Genomic DNA, 19,051 nt, shown 5'->3' on the forward strand with positions numbered 1-19,051 from the left:
AGGGCATTCTTCCACAAAGTTTTGCCTATAGTTCTTGGCTTATTTGCAAATTTGTATATTTGTGTTTTATCCTTCAATAAACTTGAACACTGTTTTCTGCTTAAAAAAAAAAAAAAAAAAGTGCCAGGATAGGGGGAATGTCGAAGGACAAAGCGCTTTTTCTTTCTTTCTTATTTCTTGTTTTTTTTTTTTTGTTTTTTTAAGGCTGCAGATGCGGCATATGGAAGTTCGACTAGGGGTCGAATTGGAACTGCAGTTGTGCCACTGCAGTTGTGCCACAGCAACTCAGGATCTGAGCTTCTGCGACCTACACCACAGTTCATAGCAACACCAGATTCTTAACCGACTGAGCAAGGCCAGGGATCAAACCTGCAACCTCATGATACTAGTCGGGTTCGTTACCACTGAGACACAACTGGAACGCCTATAAAGCACTTTCTGCACAAAAAAAGGGCAGACTGAGATGGTTTTTTTCAGCACCAGAAATCTTAAAGAGGTAAGTCTGACCACACACCTTCCCATGGAGAGGAGTTTTCACCTGTAGACCAGGACTTGCTGGCTGTGGGGCAACTGGTGGCCCCGTAGGAATGCCTGGGTCAGATGAGGACCCTTGGCTTGACCTCTTGGCTGTAACTATGACTCATAGGGATCCCCTGATCTGTTGGCAATGGGGACACCTGATCATACCCAGAGAGGAATTGCCCTGTTCCCTCCTTGGGAGTCCAGACAGATGTCTTCCTTATGGCAACCTATCTCCTAAATCTCTGCAGAAGAAAACATTAGAAATAGTGAGGTGGATTGGCTCCAGGTGACCCATGTGGCAATATCTAGCCAGCAAGTACCCCAGATGCCAAGTTTGACACAAGTATATATGCTGATCTCTGATTGACACAGGCATCTCCACCAGCCCACCTGGTTATCATTACAATCCTACTTAATTTTAGCTAAAGGCCTAGTTGATAGCTACTGGCAGTGCCAGTTAATAATAACCCAGCAGCCTAAGAGCAGTAAGATCCAGGGACAGGATCATCCATTTCTGAGTTTTCTTCTCTGTATTAGGAGAAATTGTGCAGCAAGTGCTGATTTTCTCTTTGGCTCAGGCTCTAGGGCAGGTGCATATCTTTCTGGTGCCTTTCAAGGACACCCATGAGATGCTCCATTGTAACACTCGACTCAGCTTCCAGCACTCACCAAGCACATCATTTGGCCTCCCTGGCAGCCTCTTCTGAATAACCCCAGTACCCAGCAAAAGGGATCCCTCCCAGGGTCGCACTCTGTCTTCCCTTTAGCTTCTCACCTCCACCTGCAAACTGGGGGGAGGGGCTTGTGGAATTCTCCTATGGTATCTGGCAGTTATTTCCTACGACGTGTTTAATTTTTCTCAGAATTGGTTGCAAGCAACCTTTTCTAGCTTCCATCAATCTCATTCCATGTAAACTCTAGGCTTGGCTGTAGTTCTAAAAATGTTGTCATGTGGATAGACTGCTTCCTTAATTTCTTGCTGTGATGCAGAACTATCCTATTTTTATGTTTCTTTGCTCATTTCAGGAGGGATCCAATAGACAATGGAGAAAGAGAATTAGATGCCTTTGCTGAGTTTTGTTTTGAATAGAAATCTGGTCATCCTGTATTTAGAGTATCTGCAGGACCTACAGAAAGAAACACCATGGAAATTAGTGATTGAATATATGGGTCTGAGACTTAGGGGAGACCTGGGTTAGACGTATACATTTGGGAGCCATCAGCATGTGGTGGGAGTCAAGTCACAGGAGTAGGAAAGACTGCCTAAAGCAGTAGTTCCAGAAACTTGTGACTCATCAGAATATACAGATTGCTCAATCCCTCTCCTGTAGATTCTAATTTAGTAGGCTTATGGAAGTCCTCAAGAATCTATAATCTTTTTTCAAAGCTTCCATTGAAAGAGTTCTAAAATTGAGTATTAAGGAAAGAAATTACAAGACATTGCTCCCTGCATGGTCCTCCTTTCATAGGAAAGTTTTATGTCTAGATGTACACGGATATGTTATAGGGATGGTGTCAGGGTCATCAGCTGAAGAAGTTATGAAAATGCTGAAAAGTCATTGTGAGGAAAGGGTGGGGATACTGATGAGGAGGAATGTGCACAAAGTGAGGGGACAGAGAAGGCCGGACATCAATGAACATGGTTGTGCAACTTTCTCCTTCTTGCTCAGAAAGAAGCATGTGTGGACATGGAGATGGGAGGTGGTTTAATTAAGAAAGTTGGGTGAATCAAAGGCCAAGGAAAGGACACCAAGGGCCACAAAAATCTTCTGGTATCTGACCATAGCCTCCATCCTTTCAATTTTCTGCTGCCCTAACCTGTTCCCAGTATAGCTGCTCTTGACCTCAAAATCACCAGTCCCTTATTGCCACCTATTCCTCTTTTTCTCAGTCCATGTTCTTCTTTGTTAACCTGGAGCCAAAGAGGCATCACCCCAACCACTCTCTTGTCAGTAGTTCTCGAAAACTTAATAATGGCTAGTTTAAGGTAATACCACTAATAAATAGTGAAACAAAGATATGAACGCAAACTAGTCTGAGTTTTTTGCTTTTTTTTTTTTTTAACACTACTTTATATGGCCCTGCGGTTGGCAAGGTGATGCCCCAGCCAGATCCCATTAATGAAGGACTTATTTCCATAGCAACTGGGAGTGCTGTCAGCAGACAGACTTCAGCTGTCAGGCCCTTGGGGATGCTTCAGCTTCAGAGAATTGCCTCATCCAAGTTCACACCATTTCCCAGGCAGCCCAAGTCCAGTGACTGATCACTGGGGGAGTAAAAAGGCTTAGCTTTCTCAGTCTTGGTCTGGACTGCTCTGAAGGGACATTTTGTCTCCATGGCACACTGTAGGGTAGCTGAGACTGTCCTTAGGTTTGTAGCACAGCTTACCTTTTCCTTACCCTTCCTGCTTTCTTCCCCTCCCTTCCATGGCTGTTGATACCAAGGCACTCCATAATAAACATGCTCCAGGCTGAACTCTCTGAGTCTGTTTCCTAGAGAACCCAACCTGCAACAGCCTCTCAAACAAGAGCCAGAATTTCCTATTACAGAAGTCATGTTACTTTGACCTTTTACAGAGACCTCTCAAGTGTTTCAGAGAGGTGTCAGGCCCAGATAAAGCTGGGTGCTCCTTATCCTGGTGACCAGGATGGTATCTAGTCATTTGCATTTTAGGTCCATAGGGCTCAAGAGAAAGGGTTAATCTGGGCCTGCATTAAGTCCAATAGTGTCAAATTTGGGATAGGGTTAGCCTGTTGCTTAAGCTTTGCTGTTTCACTTTTTCCTCCCTAGTCATCCTGCTGAGGCCAGAGTCTGGCTTGGAAGTCCCAATCTCGAAATCCAACTTTGAACAACCTGCAGCTGAGGCAACCGATTCAAATTTTCAGGCTCACATGTGATACACCATTGCGCCATGATTTTAGTGACTGAAAGGTGAAATCATGAGCTAGGCCAGAGCAAATGAATTTGAGTGCTTTTATTTCAAGTTGATTTTTTCCCTCCTCATATTTTATCAGTTAGAATAAACAGTCATAACATGTTAGAAAAAAAAAAATCAAGCCATCCATCAGGGAAAAAAAACCAAAAATATTTGGTTGTTTTTTAATGTGATTAAATATAGTAGGAGTACTAACAAATGAAAAAATCAATACTTGTCTATTCCCAAATTTGCAAGTTTCTACACTTCACATTTTAATTATTTTTTTAATCCATACAATCACTGTGAAAGTAATTATATGATTCAGGATATATTTCTTTATAACAGCTTGAAAGTATGTGGTTCTTGGTTTTCAGTTAGACATCTATGAAGATCTCTTCTGTGCTAACCATTTAATTAGAAAAAATATGCAAAGTAATACCATGCTGGAAATTTCTAAATATTAGTAAGAAAAGCAATTAAAATCTATATATTAAAAATGAAACATTTTGCATTTAATTGCAATATATTTTGCCTCCTAATACAGATAACATTTTTTTCAGTCAGCCCCAAATTAAAGCCATATGTTATTAATGATCACCCACACTCTAAGTATATAATCTGTGTTACATTAAGTGACCTTATTTAGATAACTGCTTTAAACATTGTGTGGACTCAAGTACTTTTCAAAGTTTTCAGTTATTGATTTTCAAATCTTCTTTGTAGGTGTAAGCCTCTCAGAAGGCCAAGCCTAATCACATTTCCTTCCCAGCTGGTCTTTCCCTTTGATAACCACCCATGGTTACTAGACTAGCCTGTCAATAAGCATTTAATGAGAAAGTGTTGTGGGGCTGAGGTCTCCACCAGGGCCTTGAAGCAAACAGAAGATTAGGTGTGCCTGGAAAAACTTAAAATAAGTTGATGGCTTTCATGGGCGTAAGCCAGCATGGGTTTGTTTAATTTTCATATTTATCAATAGCAATGACAGAGCTGTTTTTCTAGGGGTAGTAATGGTTTTGACACCCCTGTAAGCTGATGGAAAAAAAAAAATAGCTCCCATTGACGAATAATACTGAAGGAAAAAAAAAAAAAAAAAGACAAAGTTTACTTAGAATCCTGTAGGGTAGTCTTCAGAGATTTGTGTATCTATAGGTCAGAACATAAAGAATTGGAACACGTTTCCTAATTATTCTTACATTATGTTAAAATGTATTCTAATCCTTTATCTTTTAAGAATAAAATGTCAGGACATTTTTATGATTTCCTCTAACTAGTAAGACGGGAGGGAGGTTCTTCGTGAGGATTTCCAACCAAGCCATGTACAACCAATCTGATATAGATCCTTTTCTTGCCACTGGAAGGCTCCTGATGGCATAGAAGAAAAATAAAGAACAAAAGTGACAATTACTATAGGCAGTAACACCACTAGTTATCTGCAGTATGTAATAAGTGGTTTGAACTTTCTATATGCCTCCCCTACAAAATGAAAGCACTTGGAATTATTTTGAATATATATATTAAACTGATATGTTTCCCAGATAACACAAACATCCATAAACCAGAAAAATAGGCTCAGGCATTATAGAGTGGAGATGAAGCATGAATATAAATTTTCACTTTAAGTAGAAAATTTGATGAACCAATACCTTTTCCCCTTTTTGGAAAAATAATACTTCCTAATAGTTTAAAGCTCTTATATTTGGGAGAAAACAGCTGTTTGAAGCCTACCACCCAATTTAGGAGACCAATCTGTGTCCTAGACACAAAGTCCTCCAGTGTAGACCTTGCTTGAAGATGTACTTACTTTGTACAAAGGAGTCAGTTCATGAGGTATAAATGTGAAATTGTTGTTTTTCATGTTTAGCAATAAATCTTTAGGTAAATATTCATAATTGCAGCATGCACACCCCTAACATTTGTGGGATGGAAGGCGAAAAATGGAAATAGAAAAGCCCATTCCTCTTTCTCCCACCTGGGCCTCCTCCCACTTGGCCAAGATCCTCATGAACATGCTGTGGATGCCACCTCTTAGGAGCAGCTATCCAGGAAAGGGGCCTGTGAACCTTACTTGGGGCTCATTAGGCAAGAATTCCAGGCTCAAGTTTCTGGAGCCTGAGGGATCTAGAGGGAGAGATGGGTTCTGGGTGGGCATGTGCTGTGCTCCTGTCCCTGTAGGCGGAGCACGCCTGGCAGACACTCCAGATGAGGCCCTCTAAAGCCCTAGTTGTCAGGGTGTCAGGATGGCATTTATTTTCTCTCACTGTCTAAAATCACATGTTTCCAAACTTATCTTTTCCCCCTGAATAATTGGAAGCTTTTAAACTGATTAACCCATTCTCTGTAACAGTCATAAATGTCTGTGGTGGTACTCACAGAACTATGAGATTGGCAGCTCTTGAGTGCTCTTGCAAGAGTTCATTCAGTCGAACTTGGCGGTAACTCTGTGGATAACATGCAAATTTTGCAGAGGGAAGTTCTCCCAATTATGAATGAGAATTTATCATCTTACCTCAAATTATGAACAAGTAGAAAAACCCCACTTTAAAAAAAAAAAAAACACAATCATGTCATTCAGGTTTAGAAACTTACGTTTTAAAAAGCCATAGGAAATTTTAGAAATGTAAAGAATAAGCCTAGGTTATCATTGTGCTACAAAATGGCTTATTAAATTCTAGAAGAAAGAAACAAGCAAGCAACATGGATAACAGTAAAAAGAAGCTGAGAGTGGCCAGAGCTGGCAAACAGGTTTGCAGTAGAAGAAAACGAACCTAATCTTGATGCCAATTTGATATCCTAAGAACATAGATTTTATCCTAGTTTCTTTAAGCTCTTTGAATAGTCTACCAGTTTGGGAGACTGGTTTTAGTGAAAAAGCCACCAAAAGACACATTCAGAAAAATAACTACATTAACAATTTTGTATTAAGGAGAGTAATATTTATTATTACATTTCACTGGTTCAGAAACCAAGACTCAGATATGTGGCTTGCTAAATTATATGAAGAGTTTTTGTTAGAACTGGTCAGTTTATCACACAAATAATTTATGATTATTAGCTCAGTACTTTTTTCCACTAAATCTGAAAAGCTTTTAATATCTCTTCCTCTAATTTGTTCTGACTTTAGCTCCTGATGTAATTTAAATGTTGTAGTTTAGAGGTTCTTAGGGTCCTTTTCCTTGAAAGTCCAATCTAATTCAGATGTCAGTTCTTCTGCCTATTATGTCCCTACCCTTTTCATCATCCTCATTATTTCACCTTCATTCAGCTCAGGCCTGATGCAGGTAACTCTCACCTTACTGGGTTCTCTAGAAAACCTCATCACTTTACATCCATCCTACAAAATATGCCCTACCCAAATTTTATATTCATTTTTCCAATTACATATTTTCTCAGATCCCTACATTAGTTTTATAGCTGTATTTATGAGGTTAAAATTCTTTGTTATTATGTCAAATTGTGAGTCAATCCATATCTACTTTGCATACATATTGATTACAATTATTTGAGACTGATAGGTCTGTCTAATGTTCTCTAAAATTAAATCAATAAGCTGATTTTTAACTTAAAAATTGATCTTATATTTAAAAACAGCTTTCTAAATCCTTATTATAGTCAATAAATGACTGAAAAAACACTTGAGTTATGCAGAAAGCCTGAATCTTGAATAGCAGAATTCTATAATAGATACATTACTTCTTGATCTTTAAATCAACCACTGTTTTCTTTTTCAGCCAGTTAGACAGTAAAGTAAAAATTAAGGAAGACAAGTCCTTACCTTTTCCTTGACTGCTTCCAGTTCTGCATCTGTAATTTTCCACGGAGTTTCTCTCTTTAATTTCTCAGCAGTTGTTAAATCTTTGCAGCTTTCATGGAGACGATATGGTTCAATCATCTCTTCAAAGACTTTCCAACTGAAATTGGAATTATAAAAGATGCCTCACAGTGGGAAACCAACTCATTATTTCATAGATACTCCAGGTATGACTGGTTCTGCTGGCTGCAGAATCAGAGCTGAATGTCATGCAAATCTTTTAAGAAAAATCTTTGCAGGGGACTTTCTGTAATTAAAACTATGGCTATAGTAGTGCCTCCCTACTCAAGATAAGCCCTTAATATGTGTGAGGCCTTATTAGCCTACTAGGTATTATTTGATCTTCAATATAAATACATAAACACATAGATAGTAATTATTATGCAAATACATTTCCAACATAGTGTAGTAAAGTTGTAATGTAGACACTTTAGCCCATGAGTTTCCATCTGGTTATATTACAGATTTTATGGGAGGCATTTCATGAATTAACATAGGAGATGGCTAGGCTCCCTGAGAGTTGGATAGGGTTGCCTTCCTCACCCTTAGTTCACATGGCAGCTCCCATGCAGGACAGGAGGCTGTGGGCAGGTAGGAGAATGGAAAGTGCTCCTATGAGTTGAGTGGCTATAGAACAATTTGAGTGTTTGCTGCATATCATGCAGCATTTGTCCTTCTGGTGTCTGATGTTGTCTGAGATTTTCAAATGGCTATTGTTCAGGTGCATGTTAGAGGATAAAACAAAAAATCAATAATATTTTCAAATCTGAGGCTATTTTAGGGTAATTAAGAAGAAATTATTGAATAGAAAAACTAAGAGCAATATCTCAGAGCTGTGGAATATTTAAAAAAGTTATTGAAATATCTTATTCTTTTCTTTCCATAGGAAACTCATAAGATTTATTTTTTAAATTATAGCATAAAATTGAGTTTATAATTTATGGAAATAGTTGTCTTCTCATATAAGCAATTTTCTTTGGTTTTATATAACGTAGCTTACTTATGACTTAGTTACTTCGGAATGAACTATAATGAGAATCAGTGTGCTGTGGATTAAGGAATTAAAATATGAAGTGATAGGTTCAATGATCTCACCGGTTGACCTGATTTAGAATTTGCAGATCAAAGTACAGAGATTACAAAGGAGTAAGATGTCCCTTCTAGTGTGCTTTTGTTCAGGGATTGAAGAGATGCTTGATGTAGTTGATTTCTGATGCTTTGGCTAATTTAGAATGGTAGACAACCAACAGAGAAGGAATAAGACTGATAGCCCTATTATTCTTTCAATCACACAATACTTTTATTTGCTTTTCCTCTCAATAGTGCTATGCCTTCAAAGACCTTGGAAGTAATCAGTACAAAGGGGTTGGCCTAGGAGAGGAGAGCCTAGATTCTTGCTCCAGCTCTTCCATTGTCCTCCTTGATCTGGATGGCCTTGCCTATAAAAAGGGGGTAATGATGGCTGCTCAGAGCTGGCATGAGGTTAGTGGATGTTAGTATGACAATTTGGGTGACAGTGCTCTGAAAAGTAGGCAGGGCCGTATAAAAGCAAAGCCTTCATTTTAGCCAACAGTCACAGGACTAAGGGTAGCAATTGACAGTCTCCCTGTTTAATCTCTACATACACTTATTTTGATCAGGGTGAGAGTTTTCTTTGCATCTCAGCCCAGATGCTTATTAGAAAGACCAGTTCAAAAATAGTTTCCTAAGGAATGGAAAGTGGAGTGGAAGTTGCTTGTTGTCTCCCCGGCACCCATGCTATGTTTCTCCATTACGGTTTGGTTGGAAATGATTCCACCCCCAGTATCAGTCAGTCAGAACAAAACTATTCCTTCTGCCAGAGTGACTGGCCAGGGAAGGTACATAATCCAGGCAAGCTTGACTGATAGGCACCTAGCAGTCCAGTGGCCACAATGAGTGTGACTCAGTGACCTAGCTTGGTCCAGTCTGAATGGAGCCTGTGACCTGAATTCAACCACTGAGAAAGAGACATAAGTTTGATAGTAATTTTCATTATTTAAGTCACTACAAGTTAAGTTTCTTTTACTTGAAATTGAAACATGCCAAGTGACACAGCAGATTATCGTGGGCCTGTATTTGTCCATTTATTTTTCTCTAAACTTTTACTGTTTTGTGTCCATGTTCATCCTCGATTTCTTCATCCTAAGGCTCACCCCTGAGCTGGCCATTTTCCATTCTCCTAGCTAGGAGATCCAAAGGTAGCTCATGATTTCTATTTTGATTATCATTGAATCTGATTTTTCTCATAAGTAGTTTTTAATTGACTCTAGAATAGTCCACCTATACATAGCATTAAATATATATGAGAATTAATTCAATTTAAAAAGTTAGCTTATAGCTTCCTGGCCTTTCCCATCTTCATTCCTCATAATGACAAAGTTTAAAATTTTTTTTTGTCTTTTTTGTCCTTTTAGGGCTGCACTCATGGCACGTGGAGGTTCCCAGGCTAATCAGAACTACAGCTGCCAGCCTACACTGGAGCCACAGCAATGCCAGATCTGAGCCGAGTCTGCAACCTACACCACAGCTCATGGCAATGCTGGATCCTTAGTCCAGCAAGGACAGGGATTGAACCCGCAACCTCATGGTTCCTAGTCGGATTCATTTCCTCTGCACCATGACGGGAACTCCCAAAGTTTAAATTTTTTAACTGCATAAATATTTCCCCATAAATTCATATAAGATTTTTTCTCTCAAATTAATGTATTTATTGTTTTAGTGATTACACTAGTATCTTTAAATTATCTGGTTAATTGTTTCTAGTTGCTCTTTGATTTCTGTATGAAGATTGCTATCTTTTGGCTTGCAACTTTTAAGTCAGTCTATACAATACAAAATGAAATGTAACCACAAGAGCTTTTTAGTTTCCCCTGGCTCAATTATTTTCTCATTAACTGTGCTTTTGTACTCCCTCTGACCCTTGCTCTACCATATTTATAGATAATGTTCCTATGATAGAATGTCTCCATCAAGGCTTATGTTTTCTGGATAGGTGGAAGACCTATTAAAGGCAATTGAAGGGCATTTAACATTAGCCTCCAACATGGAAATCATTGACAAACTGTTTTCAACACTGTATGTTACCTGGCGACCAGGAAAGAACAGTGATCAGGAGATAGTTGTTAATGGTAGATAAACGCTACCTGGCCAAGAAGGCCCATGTGAGAGTTGAAGTTGAGCCACCACTGCAAGCTTTGGGTCCTGGGCCTGGGGTTGCATCAGCTCACAGGAAGAGCTCTTTCTCTAATTAAACCACTCGGAGGGGCTGCCTTCTAAAAATTAGCACAAAAGTGCTAGATGTACCACCAGTGGCCATTTGGGAGATTCACTGAATGACCATTTTCTGTTCTAAAATTCACCTTGAAATATTGGAAAAGCCATTGCCAGCATCAGACACATGACTGTTTTATAAAGTAATATGGCATCAATTCTAGCAGAAGACTGAGGAGAGAAGGATGGATGGCACCTCCAGCACACCTCTTTTTGGTGGCCTTTGGTCTTCACACCAGGGTACATTAACTGCAGTTATTCTAGTAACGATGGATTTTTTTTTTCATTCATCATTCCCAACTCATTGAAATATCAGAGGAAATCTCCACAATTTTGAAAACTAATTCATGGTTTTTTTCCTGAGAAAGAAAATACAGCTCTTCATTGCAGAATGCTGATGATACGTAAGAAACATCGAATCAAAATGGTGTCTAAAATCAAATTTAGATACCAAGACAAAAGCACAAATTCCTGGGTCCTTTGTTTCTTACAACTGTGCTTAGAGTTAGCTCTTGAGAAAAGGAAACCATGGAACAAAGGTCAGGGACAATAGGATGAAGTGTTGAGGCTATGATGGACACTCAAAGAAGGAAGAGATATGGTTAGGGGAAGAAGTATATCAACATCCTCAGTGATAGGACAGAAAGGATGGCTAGGCAGCAAGTGACTGTGGCTGCTGGGCAGAGACTGGCATGAAAGAGAGGGAAGGAAACAAGGACTAGGGTAGAGAAAACCATCTTGATGGTAAAGAAGCAAAGGATATAGAAACAAATTAATTAGCAAGTACAGAGAGGCCTTAGCTGCTGATAAGACAAACAGCTGCAAGAAGAATTCACTACAAGAACTTGGTGACCAATTTGTGCCCAGCATTGAGCCAGAGCTTATAGAAAAATCCAAAGTCAGGAGGAGACACTGTGACTATGCAGGGATTGGTCCTGTACTTGCAGAGCACTGGCAAGCTCTGGCCTCTTGCTAAGTGGCACATACTAGGGAATCAGTGGACCCACTTTGCTATGAAAGAGAATGCATTTCCACCAATTAGAGCCATAAGATGAGCCTGTTTGATCACATTACTGCAAATGCCAAAAAGCAACGACTTAGAAATTAAAATTCTTCAAATGAAATGTGGAAGGCTACCAGTGGTTACTGCATGACAACTCAGTTCATATTAGAACGTTAATTCCATTTACCAAGGAGAGTGATAAATCTCTTCTTAATTTTTCTTAAGTATCTATAACTGCAGAAATATAGGGATGCAAGGCATTAGTGGTATACATGCTGTAAGGAAATATTCCATAGTAATAATCCAGGTCATCCCTGTCAATTATAGCTGTTTATCATACATAAGGTGTTCTGTCAAGGTGACCCATAGCCTTGGAGGAATCATAAATACCTTCAAATGACAGGAAGTTTGAGGTTGCTGTTTGGTCAATAAGAATGCATCTTAAATCTGGATGATGTTCAGTTAGATATTAAACTCAAGGGATAACAACGAATCAAAATGAGGGAAGAGTAAGAAACTTTAGGAATGTGGAGTTGCAGCCCATTAAGAACTGCAGGAGGAAGGAGAAATGATGGTTAATGGAAATTAGAAGGGATCCAAGAGGCCAGTGAGGACCTAAGCCATGTGGAAACCTTTGTGTCTCCTTCTACTCTCCCTCCAGGAGGCCCCATTCTACACCAAATCAAAGGTACTAAACGGCATCCAGATGCAATAATACATATGATTTTGAACTGTAAGCAACTGAAAACATTTTATGATTGTTGAGTTATTGCTCTAAATAGTTTAATTTACAACCGCTACAATTTCCAGACAATTTCCTTGCACCTCTGGGAACTTTTGTGAAGAGCTAACTTACAAATTGTTTTCAAATGTCATGGACTTGATAAATTTAACAATTAATGAGGTTAAAATAATGTTGTTTTGAAGACATTTAAACAACTTTTTCAATTTTTTTTTCATTTTTAAATTTTGGAACCAATATATTTTCTTGCCAGGCTTCAGGTAGTTTTAAAGGCCTCCTTTGGCGGCCCTCATCGGCTCCTCAACCAGGATGCCCCACCCGTAACTTGCCCTGATTACTCAGGTCTAAATAATAATAATGAAAACTTGCCCTGACTACTCAGGTCTAAATTGTCTGAGCTTGTGCTTCCTGCTCTTCTTGCCACCAAAGAAATCAATAACATGGATGGCAATTCTAAAATGCTAACTAAAACTGTGTTTCAACAATTCTCTCTCTCAAGCTCATCTTCACCTTAACACCTTTTCCTTCCATTAGAACCTGATAGCCCTGTCATAAAGATATGAAATCTCTTTTTATTATATCCTATCAGGAAGTCACTGCAGTAAATCCATAACACTTTTACCTTCTAATAATAAACACAAAAGAGAAAGAGAGAGTACTACGGATAAACAAGGATCTTGTTAAATATTTCATACCTTTCTTTGTTTGGCTTAATGTTGATGTCACCAATGATATGGATGTCTGCAAATTTTATCCTAAATTTGCTCAGAAGGGAAGCCATTCTGAAAAGATAAGAGAGGAACACTTCATCATTGCATATTTAACTATTTTCAATCAAAGAGTTTTGTGTTTAAGATATCAAAAGCAATCATGTCTTATTTCAGCTTAGCTTTCAGACAAAGGCTTTGGTTAGTGTTTGATTTTCATTATAGTACTTGATGAATATGGATAAGCGTGGACCCAGTTATTCCAAAGAAGGCAGAGAAACTTCTGTAGGTACAGTCACTGGAAACAGCAAACCAAGCTCTGCATTCATGTTCCAGGGAAGATAATGCAGAGTTGTTCCCTCTTCCTTATCATCAGGGAGTTCCTCTCATGGTGAAGCAGAAAAAAATCTTACTAGGAACCTTGAGGTGGCGGCTTTGATCCCTGGCCTCGCTTGGTGGGTTAAGAATCCGGCGTGGCTGGAGCTGTGATGTAGGTCATAGATGTGGATCAGATCTGGCGTGGCTGTGGCTGTGACACAGGCCAGCCAGCAGCTGCAGCTCTGATTCAACCCCTAGTCTGGAACCTTCCATATGCCGCAGGTGCCGCCCTAAAGAGCAAAAAAAAAAAAAAAAGTTTCAATACTTATTGACTATTGACAATAATTTTTATAGAGTTACTGACAAACTAATAATTATTATATATTACATATTAGGGTTTTTTCCCCAGCAATTAAAAATTTTGATGTAATTTCATAGTTAAAAAAGAGTTACAAGGATACTGCAAAGAAAGCTCAGATTCACCAGTCATTTATATTTTGCCACATTTGATTCGTCATTCTCTTTTTCTCTTTCCATATCTGTCTATTTTTATCTTTCTTACTTGCTGGCTTTCTACCTCCCACATATTCGCCATATTAAAGTAAGTTGTGCGTATTTGCCATGTAAAGTAAGTTTTCACTGGGTTTCGGCATGCCTTGGGTTCCTCAGAGGCAGGAACCAAGACCCACAGAGCATTGGTGTGATATCGTGAGCTGGCCTTTTCCAAGCCCCTGACTTACTTTAACATGGCCCCTTTACCTCTAAATACTACAGTGGGTATTTCCTAAGAACAGGGTCATTTTCTTTTGTAAACAGAGTACAATTTTTGAAATCAGGAAATTTAACACTGATGCCACTATCATCTTATCCATCAGCCATTTTCAAATTTTATCACTTGCCCAATTCTCGAGAACTTAAGTATGGGAGGCTTTAAGAAAATATAAATTATTGTAGATACCATGTAGTTTCCATTTGCGTATGACTCTCCTTATGAGGAATAAACATATGTAATATCTTTATAAGAGCAAGAGGAAACATGAAAGATTACAGAATAAAAGCCAGTCATTATTTTGTGATTTCTGGAAGCAGCAGTTCCAGGAAGCGCTAGGACCAAGGGCCGCCAAAGGTCTTAGTTCAGATTTCCATCAGAGACCTTTGGATGTACCACACTCCAGCAAGCACGTTTGTTGCTCTCACAACCACAGATCGACTCTCTGTGACTAAATTAATAAGAGATACAGACTTAACACTGTGGGACTATTTATTTTTTTTAATTAGAAGAGTTTTTAATGGTCATTCATTTAAACCTTTTCAAACTACGAGTGAGAAACAGGGGCCCAATGCGCAGTGACTGTTGCAAAGTCCAGCTCATCAGTGGCAGAGGGGCTTGGATCCAGGCAGCCTCTATGTTCTCTTCTAAGTGTGCTGTGCTCGAGTGACTGCCATGAATTAACAGGTGTGAAGCTCCCAGAAGAAACTATTAGACACAGATTCCTTCAGGCTCTTCCTTTCTCAGATGCATGTACTAGTCAGAACAAAATAAACCTTGTCCAAGATAATGATACTTTCATTCAAGATTTGAGATGAGGCTTCTGTGCCAAATGCTTGTTGAAAGCCTTTGTAGAAAAGGATAAAAGGACTTGAAGACAATGATTAAAAAAACTACACAGATAATTTATTGACCAGAAACCAAGTAAGCATGAGACCTACCTCAGCAGCTTTGTCTTAAAATTTATTGTGCCTTAAAGACGCTTTAAGTTCTTAAAATTAAAGCATTAAAACAACAAACATCCAAAATGTTTTAACACATGAGTGATAAGTTACTTACGCAATTTTTTCTTCTTCAATGCGATTGATCTTCCCTCCAACATAGATTCTTAATTTACAGTCTTTCCATTTTTTTCTGAGAGTCAAGATATAGGGGATAAGGAGTGTTAACCCTGAAAAAAAGAGTAAGTTATGACAGAAAAGATGAGTGTATCTAACGGAAAGGAAATGGACAGCCTTATATCTTTATTCATTCCTACATTCATGGATCCTAAATAATTTAAATCTTTGGAGAACTCAGAAATGTTATTCTTTAGCTGATATTGTTTTCATAAACCTTCCCATTCAATTTGCTAAATTTATGAACATAGAAATTCTGCTCCCTAGTGTATATCCCAAAATTTTTTTTTACCTCCATCATCAAACAACCACCAAACATCAATTGTGCCTTTTCCTTGCTTCTTTTTAAATTGGGTGCTGGCTTCTACCAGTTTCTGGTTGAACTCCCCCACATGCATCGACTGGATTGTGTTAATACTGCTGTCTGTAACAAGAGAAAGTAGTACATCCATTTGTCTTTTCAGGAAAGAAACAAAATAACTTTCCAATAAATCTATTGAGGAAGACAGAGGAAGGGTCTCGAATCTGTGTTTTTTATACTTATGGGTAAATAGCCCTATTCTCCACAAAAGGAGAGAGAAAGTTCAAATCCCACAATAATTTAGATCACCTTCAATTGTTCAGATAAATTTGACATTGATCTTATGATTACAGTTTTCATTAACGCCGTGTATTTTTCTTCAGGTCCTTAGTAATCTGTTTCAGAATGGAACTATTATTTAGAGATATGACAATACTAAATTATCTGAGGCAAAAGCCAAAATATTCCAATTTTTCCAGATTTCGGATATAACTCGACTTATATTTTCAGATGTACTTAAAAGTAGACATGTGATTCCTGGTTTTCTAGAGATAAGCAAAAGATTCCTTCATTAGACAATTTGTTCACTGGAGTGCAGTTTTGCTATAAATTCCATGAATGTCTGGATTACAAAGGTGTCAGGCACCATGGGCACCATTACTCCTGTTTTTCTTTTTCAAGGAATCTTGTGAATCTTAGGTAAAGCCATTTGAGCAATTAGAATCTCTGTGAATGAAATGAAGAAGCCAAGAAATACGGATAAAAATACATTTTCTTGAGTTATAGTTAAGTGTGCACATAAAGTACTCAAAAATAAATTTTAATGCAATTCCCACCGTAACATGGACACAATGAAACTGTACCAGGGAACTAGGGCAGAACTCTTGTTCCTATTTGCTACACCATATATATATATATATATATATATTTTTTTTTTTTTCCCCCACGTCTTTGAAAGCTGTGACTTCATTGCTCTATTTCAAAGAGGTGGTGTCAACACACTGCTTAGAGTAGAGCTGACAGCCTCTTCAGAGCTTCCTCTCTGATCTAAGAGGTTCTGAGATTGCTTTGTTCTCTCTTTGGCTGTTTCCATGTTTGGATCTGTCAGTTCTGAAGCAATTATCTCACATTGTTTCTATCTCCCTAGAACTGCTAAGGGAGAAAGCAAATATCTTTACAAAATGGACCAAAATCTGCCCCCACTTACATGCAAATCAAAACATCCAGAGGACTCATGTATGAGTGCCTGGAGGCAGTCAGTCCTGATCTAAAACTCAAGAGTAGTCAACTTTGCCCAGAGGAGCTAAAGGGTCTGCTTCAGAGCTCTGTTTGAAAATTAAGGTGTTAGAAACAAGGCATAACATCTTTTTTTTTTCCTGAACAGTATACATTTTGACTTTCAGAGGTGTGCATTTTTTACCAAAAAGTACTGTGATATAGAAACAGGGTTCTGTAATAAAGAAGTCTTGCTTTCATTAATAAGGACATTAATGCTTCCCTCTTCCCTTTCAGCTGGAGAACAGTCTTGGGCTATGACTTCTGAATTTTCCATTGATTTTCAGACTGTTCCGTTGCATAGAGCAGATTCGCTGGATAGATAATTCTCACAAATCCACCAAAAACTTTCCTTTCCAGTGATCTTATTCTAATATTTATACCCTGAAATCCTGATACACCTCCAACTTTAGCTTCAAATGCATCATTTTTCTAGAAAATGTAATTTTAAGGAGAGCAATACACAGTAGGTTCTTCCCTAGCAGGTGGAATGTTCCTAGCACACAAGGGTACCTCTTATATTTGAAGGTGGGAAATATTTGGCTTTCATATAATTCTATGTAAATATATAAAAATATTGTATTATTGGTGAAATTTAGTCCTTGGGTTATAGTAAGAAAATAAGCAAACAGAACCAAACTTTTCCCAGGGTAGAAGTTGGCCTTTTTAAAAAAAAAATTTTTTTTATTATAGTTGTTTTACAATGTTCTGTCAATCTCTGCTGTACAGCAAGTGACCCAGTCATTCATATATATAAATGAATATATATATATATATTCTTTTTATCACATTATCCTCCATCATTTTTCCATCACAAGTGACTAGATATAGTTCCCTGTGCTATACAGCAGGATCTCGTTGCTAATTTACTCCAAATGCAATAGTTTGCATGATTTGGCTTTTTTGAAGGGCCTCTTTGAAAGGTTGGCTCCTGTCAAGCTAGACCAGCAGTCTGTGGAGTCTCAATTTGGATTTTGCTACTTGATTTGGAGACCCTACCAGAGAAACGATCTTTCCAGGACCTCACACCAGTGAATGACTTCAGTAACTGTAGGATTAATTTGTGCATGAAAAAAATGAATGTTAGCATTCTAATTTTCTACCAGCAGAGGTTGCTGTGGACCTCATTAAACTCAAACCTTTGGTGTTTCTGGAAAGAAAGCAATTTATGAAATAAATCAGTTACTTGAGTCACCTATTTAGAAAACTTATAACAAGGTCTCTTTCTGTGGTCCTCCATTCCCAGGATTTATACTAAACATTCAGAGATAAGTGTACCATTCTGTCAAAATTTGCAAGTAATTAGTGTCAGTAAAGTTCCAAGTTCAGAATTCTGTTTTGTGATAGATATATTTTTGAAATTAGAATTCTAGTTAAATTCCTTATTTATCTATACCAGTTGACTTTTAATCTCCTGAAATGTCTACAAGGTGTATGTGTGTAGGCTGTGTTTGTGTATAAACCAGTTTGAGTACTTAAATGTCTATCCTCTTTCAATCTTAACAAAGAATTTTCAATTTTATGGCATTGAATCTACTTAAGCACTATATGACACCCAAGCCAAATATTATTATTTCATTTCATTTTATTTTATTTTTGACCTCACTCATTGCATGCAGAAGTTCACCGGCCAGGGACCAAACCTGAGCCACAGAGAATTCCCTATTATTTTATTTCATTATTTATTTATTTATTTTTTTTGTCTTTTTTGCCATTTCTAGGGCCGCTCCTGCGGCATATGGAGGTTCCCAGGTTAGGGGTCTAATCGGAGCTGTAGCCATCGGCCTACACCACAGCCACAGCCATAGCCACAGCAACACAGGATCCGAGCTGCCTCTGCAGCCTACACCACAGCTCGCGGCAATGCCGGATCCTTAACCTACTGAGCAAGGCCAGGGATGGAACCCACAACCTCATGGTTCCTAGTTGGATTCGCTAACCACTGAGCCACGACAGGAACTCCTAGAATTTCCTATTATTGTAAACTTTTTTTTTTTTTTTTTTTTTTTTTTTTGGTTTTTAGGGCCAGCCACACCTATAGCATATGGAGGTTCCCAGACTAGGGGTCCAATCGGAGCTACAGCTACCCACCTACACCACAGCCACAGCAACGCAAAATCTGAGCTGCATCTGTGATCTACACCACAGCTCACAGCAATGCCAGGTCCTTAACCCACTGACCAAGGCTAGGGATCAAACCTGCAACCTCATGGTTCCTAGTCAGATTTGTTTCCACTGAACCATGATGGGAACTCCATCAAAACAAAATTTTTACAGTAA

The 19,051-nt window shown here is 38.4% G+C and overlaps 1 protein-coding gene and 1 long non-coding RNA gene across 10 annotated transcripts in view; one reads left to right on the top strand and one right to left on the bottom strand.

Moving 5' to 3' along the window:
• LOC125119446 (uncharacterized) overlaps positions 1-19,051 on the top strand; it is a 92,565-nt gene that overhangs the window by 22,930 nt on the left and 50,584 nt on the right. The gene's annotated exons all lie outside the window — the stretch shown is intronic.
• SLC12A1 (solute carrier family 12 member 1) overlaps positions 4,623-19,051 on the bottom strand; it is an 89,320-nt gene continuing 74,891 nt past the window's right edge. For 3 of the 5 annotated variants that reach the window (XM_047766426.1, XM_047766428.1, XM_047766425.1), the window contains 6 exons: positions 15,488-15,619; positions 15,137-15,248; positions 12,979-13,065; positions 7,212-7,347; positions 5,810-5,877; positions 4,623-4,801 (listed from right to left, as the gene is read on the bottom strand). In XM_047766426.1, the coding sequence (XP_047622382.1) occupies positions 4,666-4,801; positions 5,810-5,877; positions 7,212-7,347; positions 12,979-13,065; positions 15,137-15,248; positions 15,488-15,619 (671 nt within the window). In that variant the 3' untranslated portion in view covers positions 4,623-4,665. The other 2 variants (XM_047766427.1, XM_047766429.1) reach the window with 2 other exon arrangements.

Source organism: Phacochoerus africanus, chromosome 2, assembly GCF_016906955.1.
Source record: "Phacochoerus africanus isolate WHEZ1 chromosome 2, ROS_Pafr_v1, whole genome shotgun sequence".
In the NCBI taxonomy this organism is placed as follows: domain Eukaryota; kingdom Metazoa; phylum Chordata; class Mammalia; order Artiodactyla; family Suidae; genus Phacochoerus; species Phacochoerus africanus.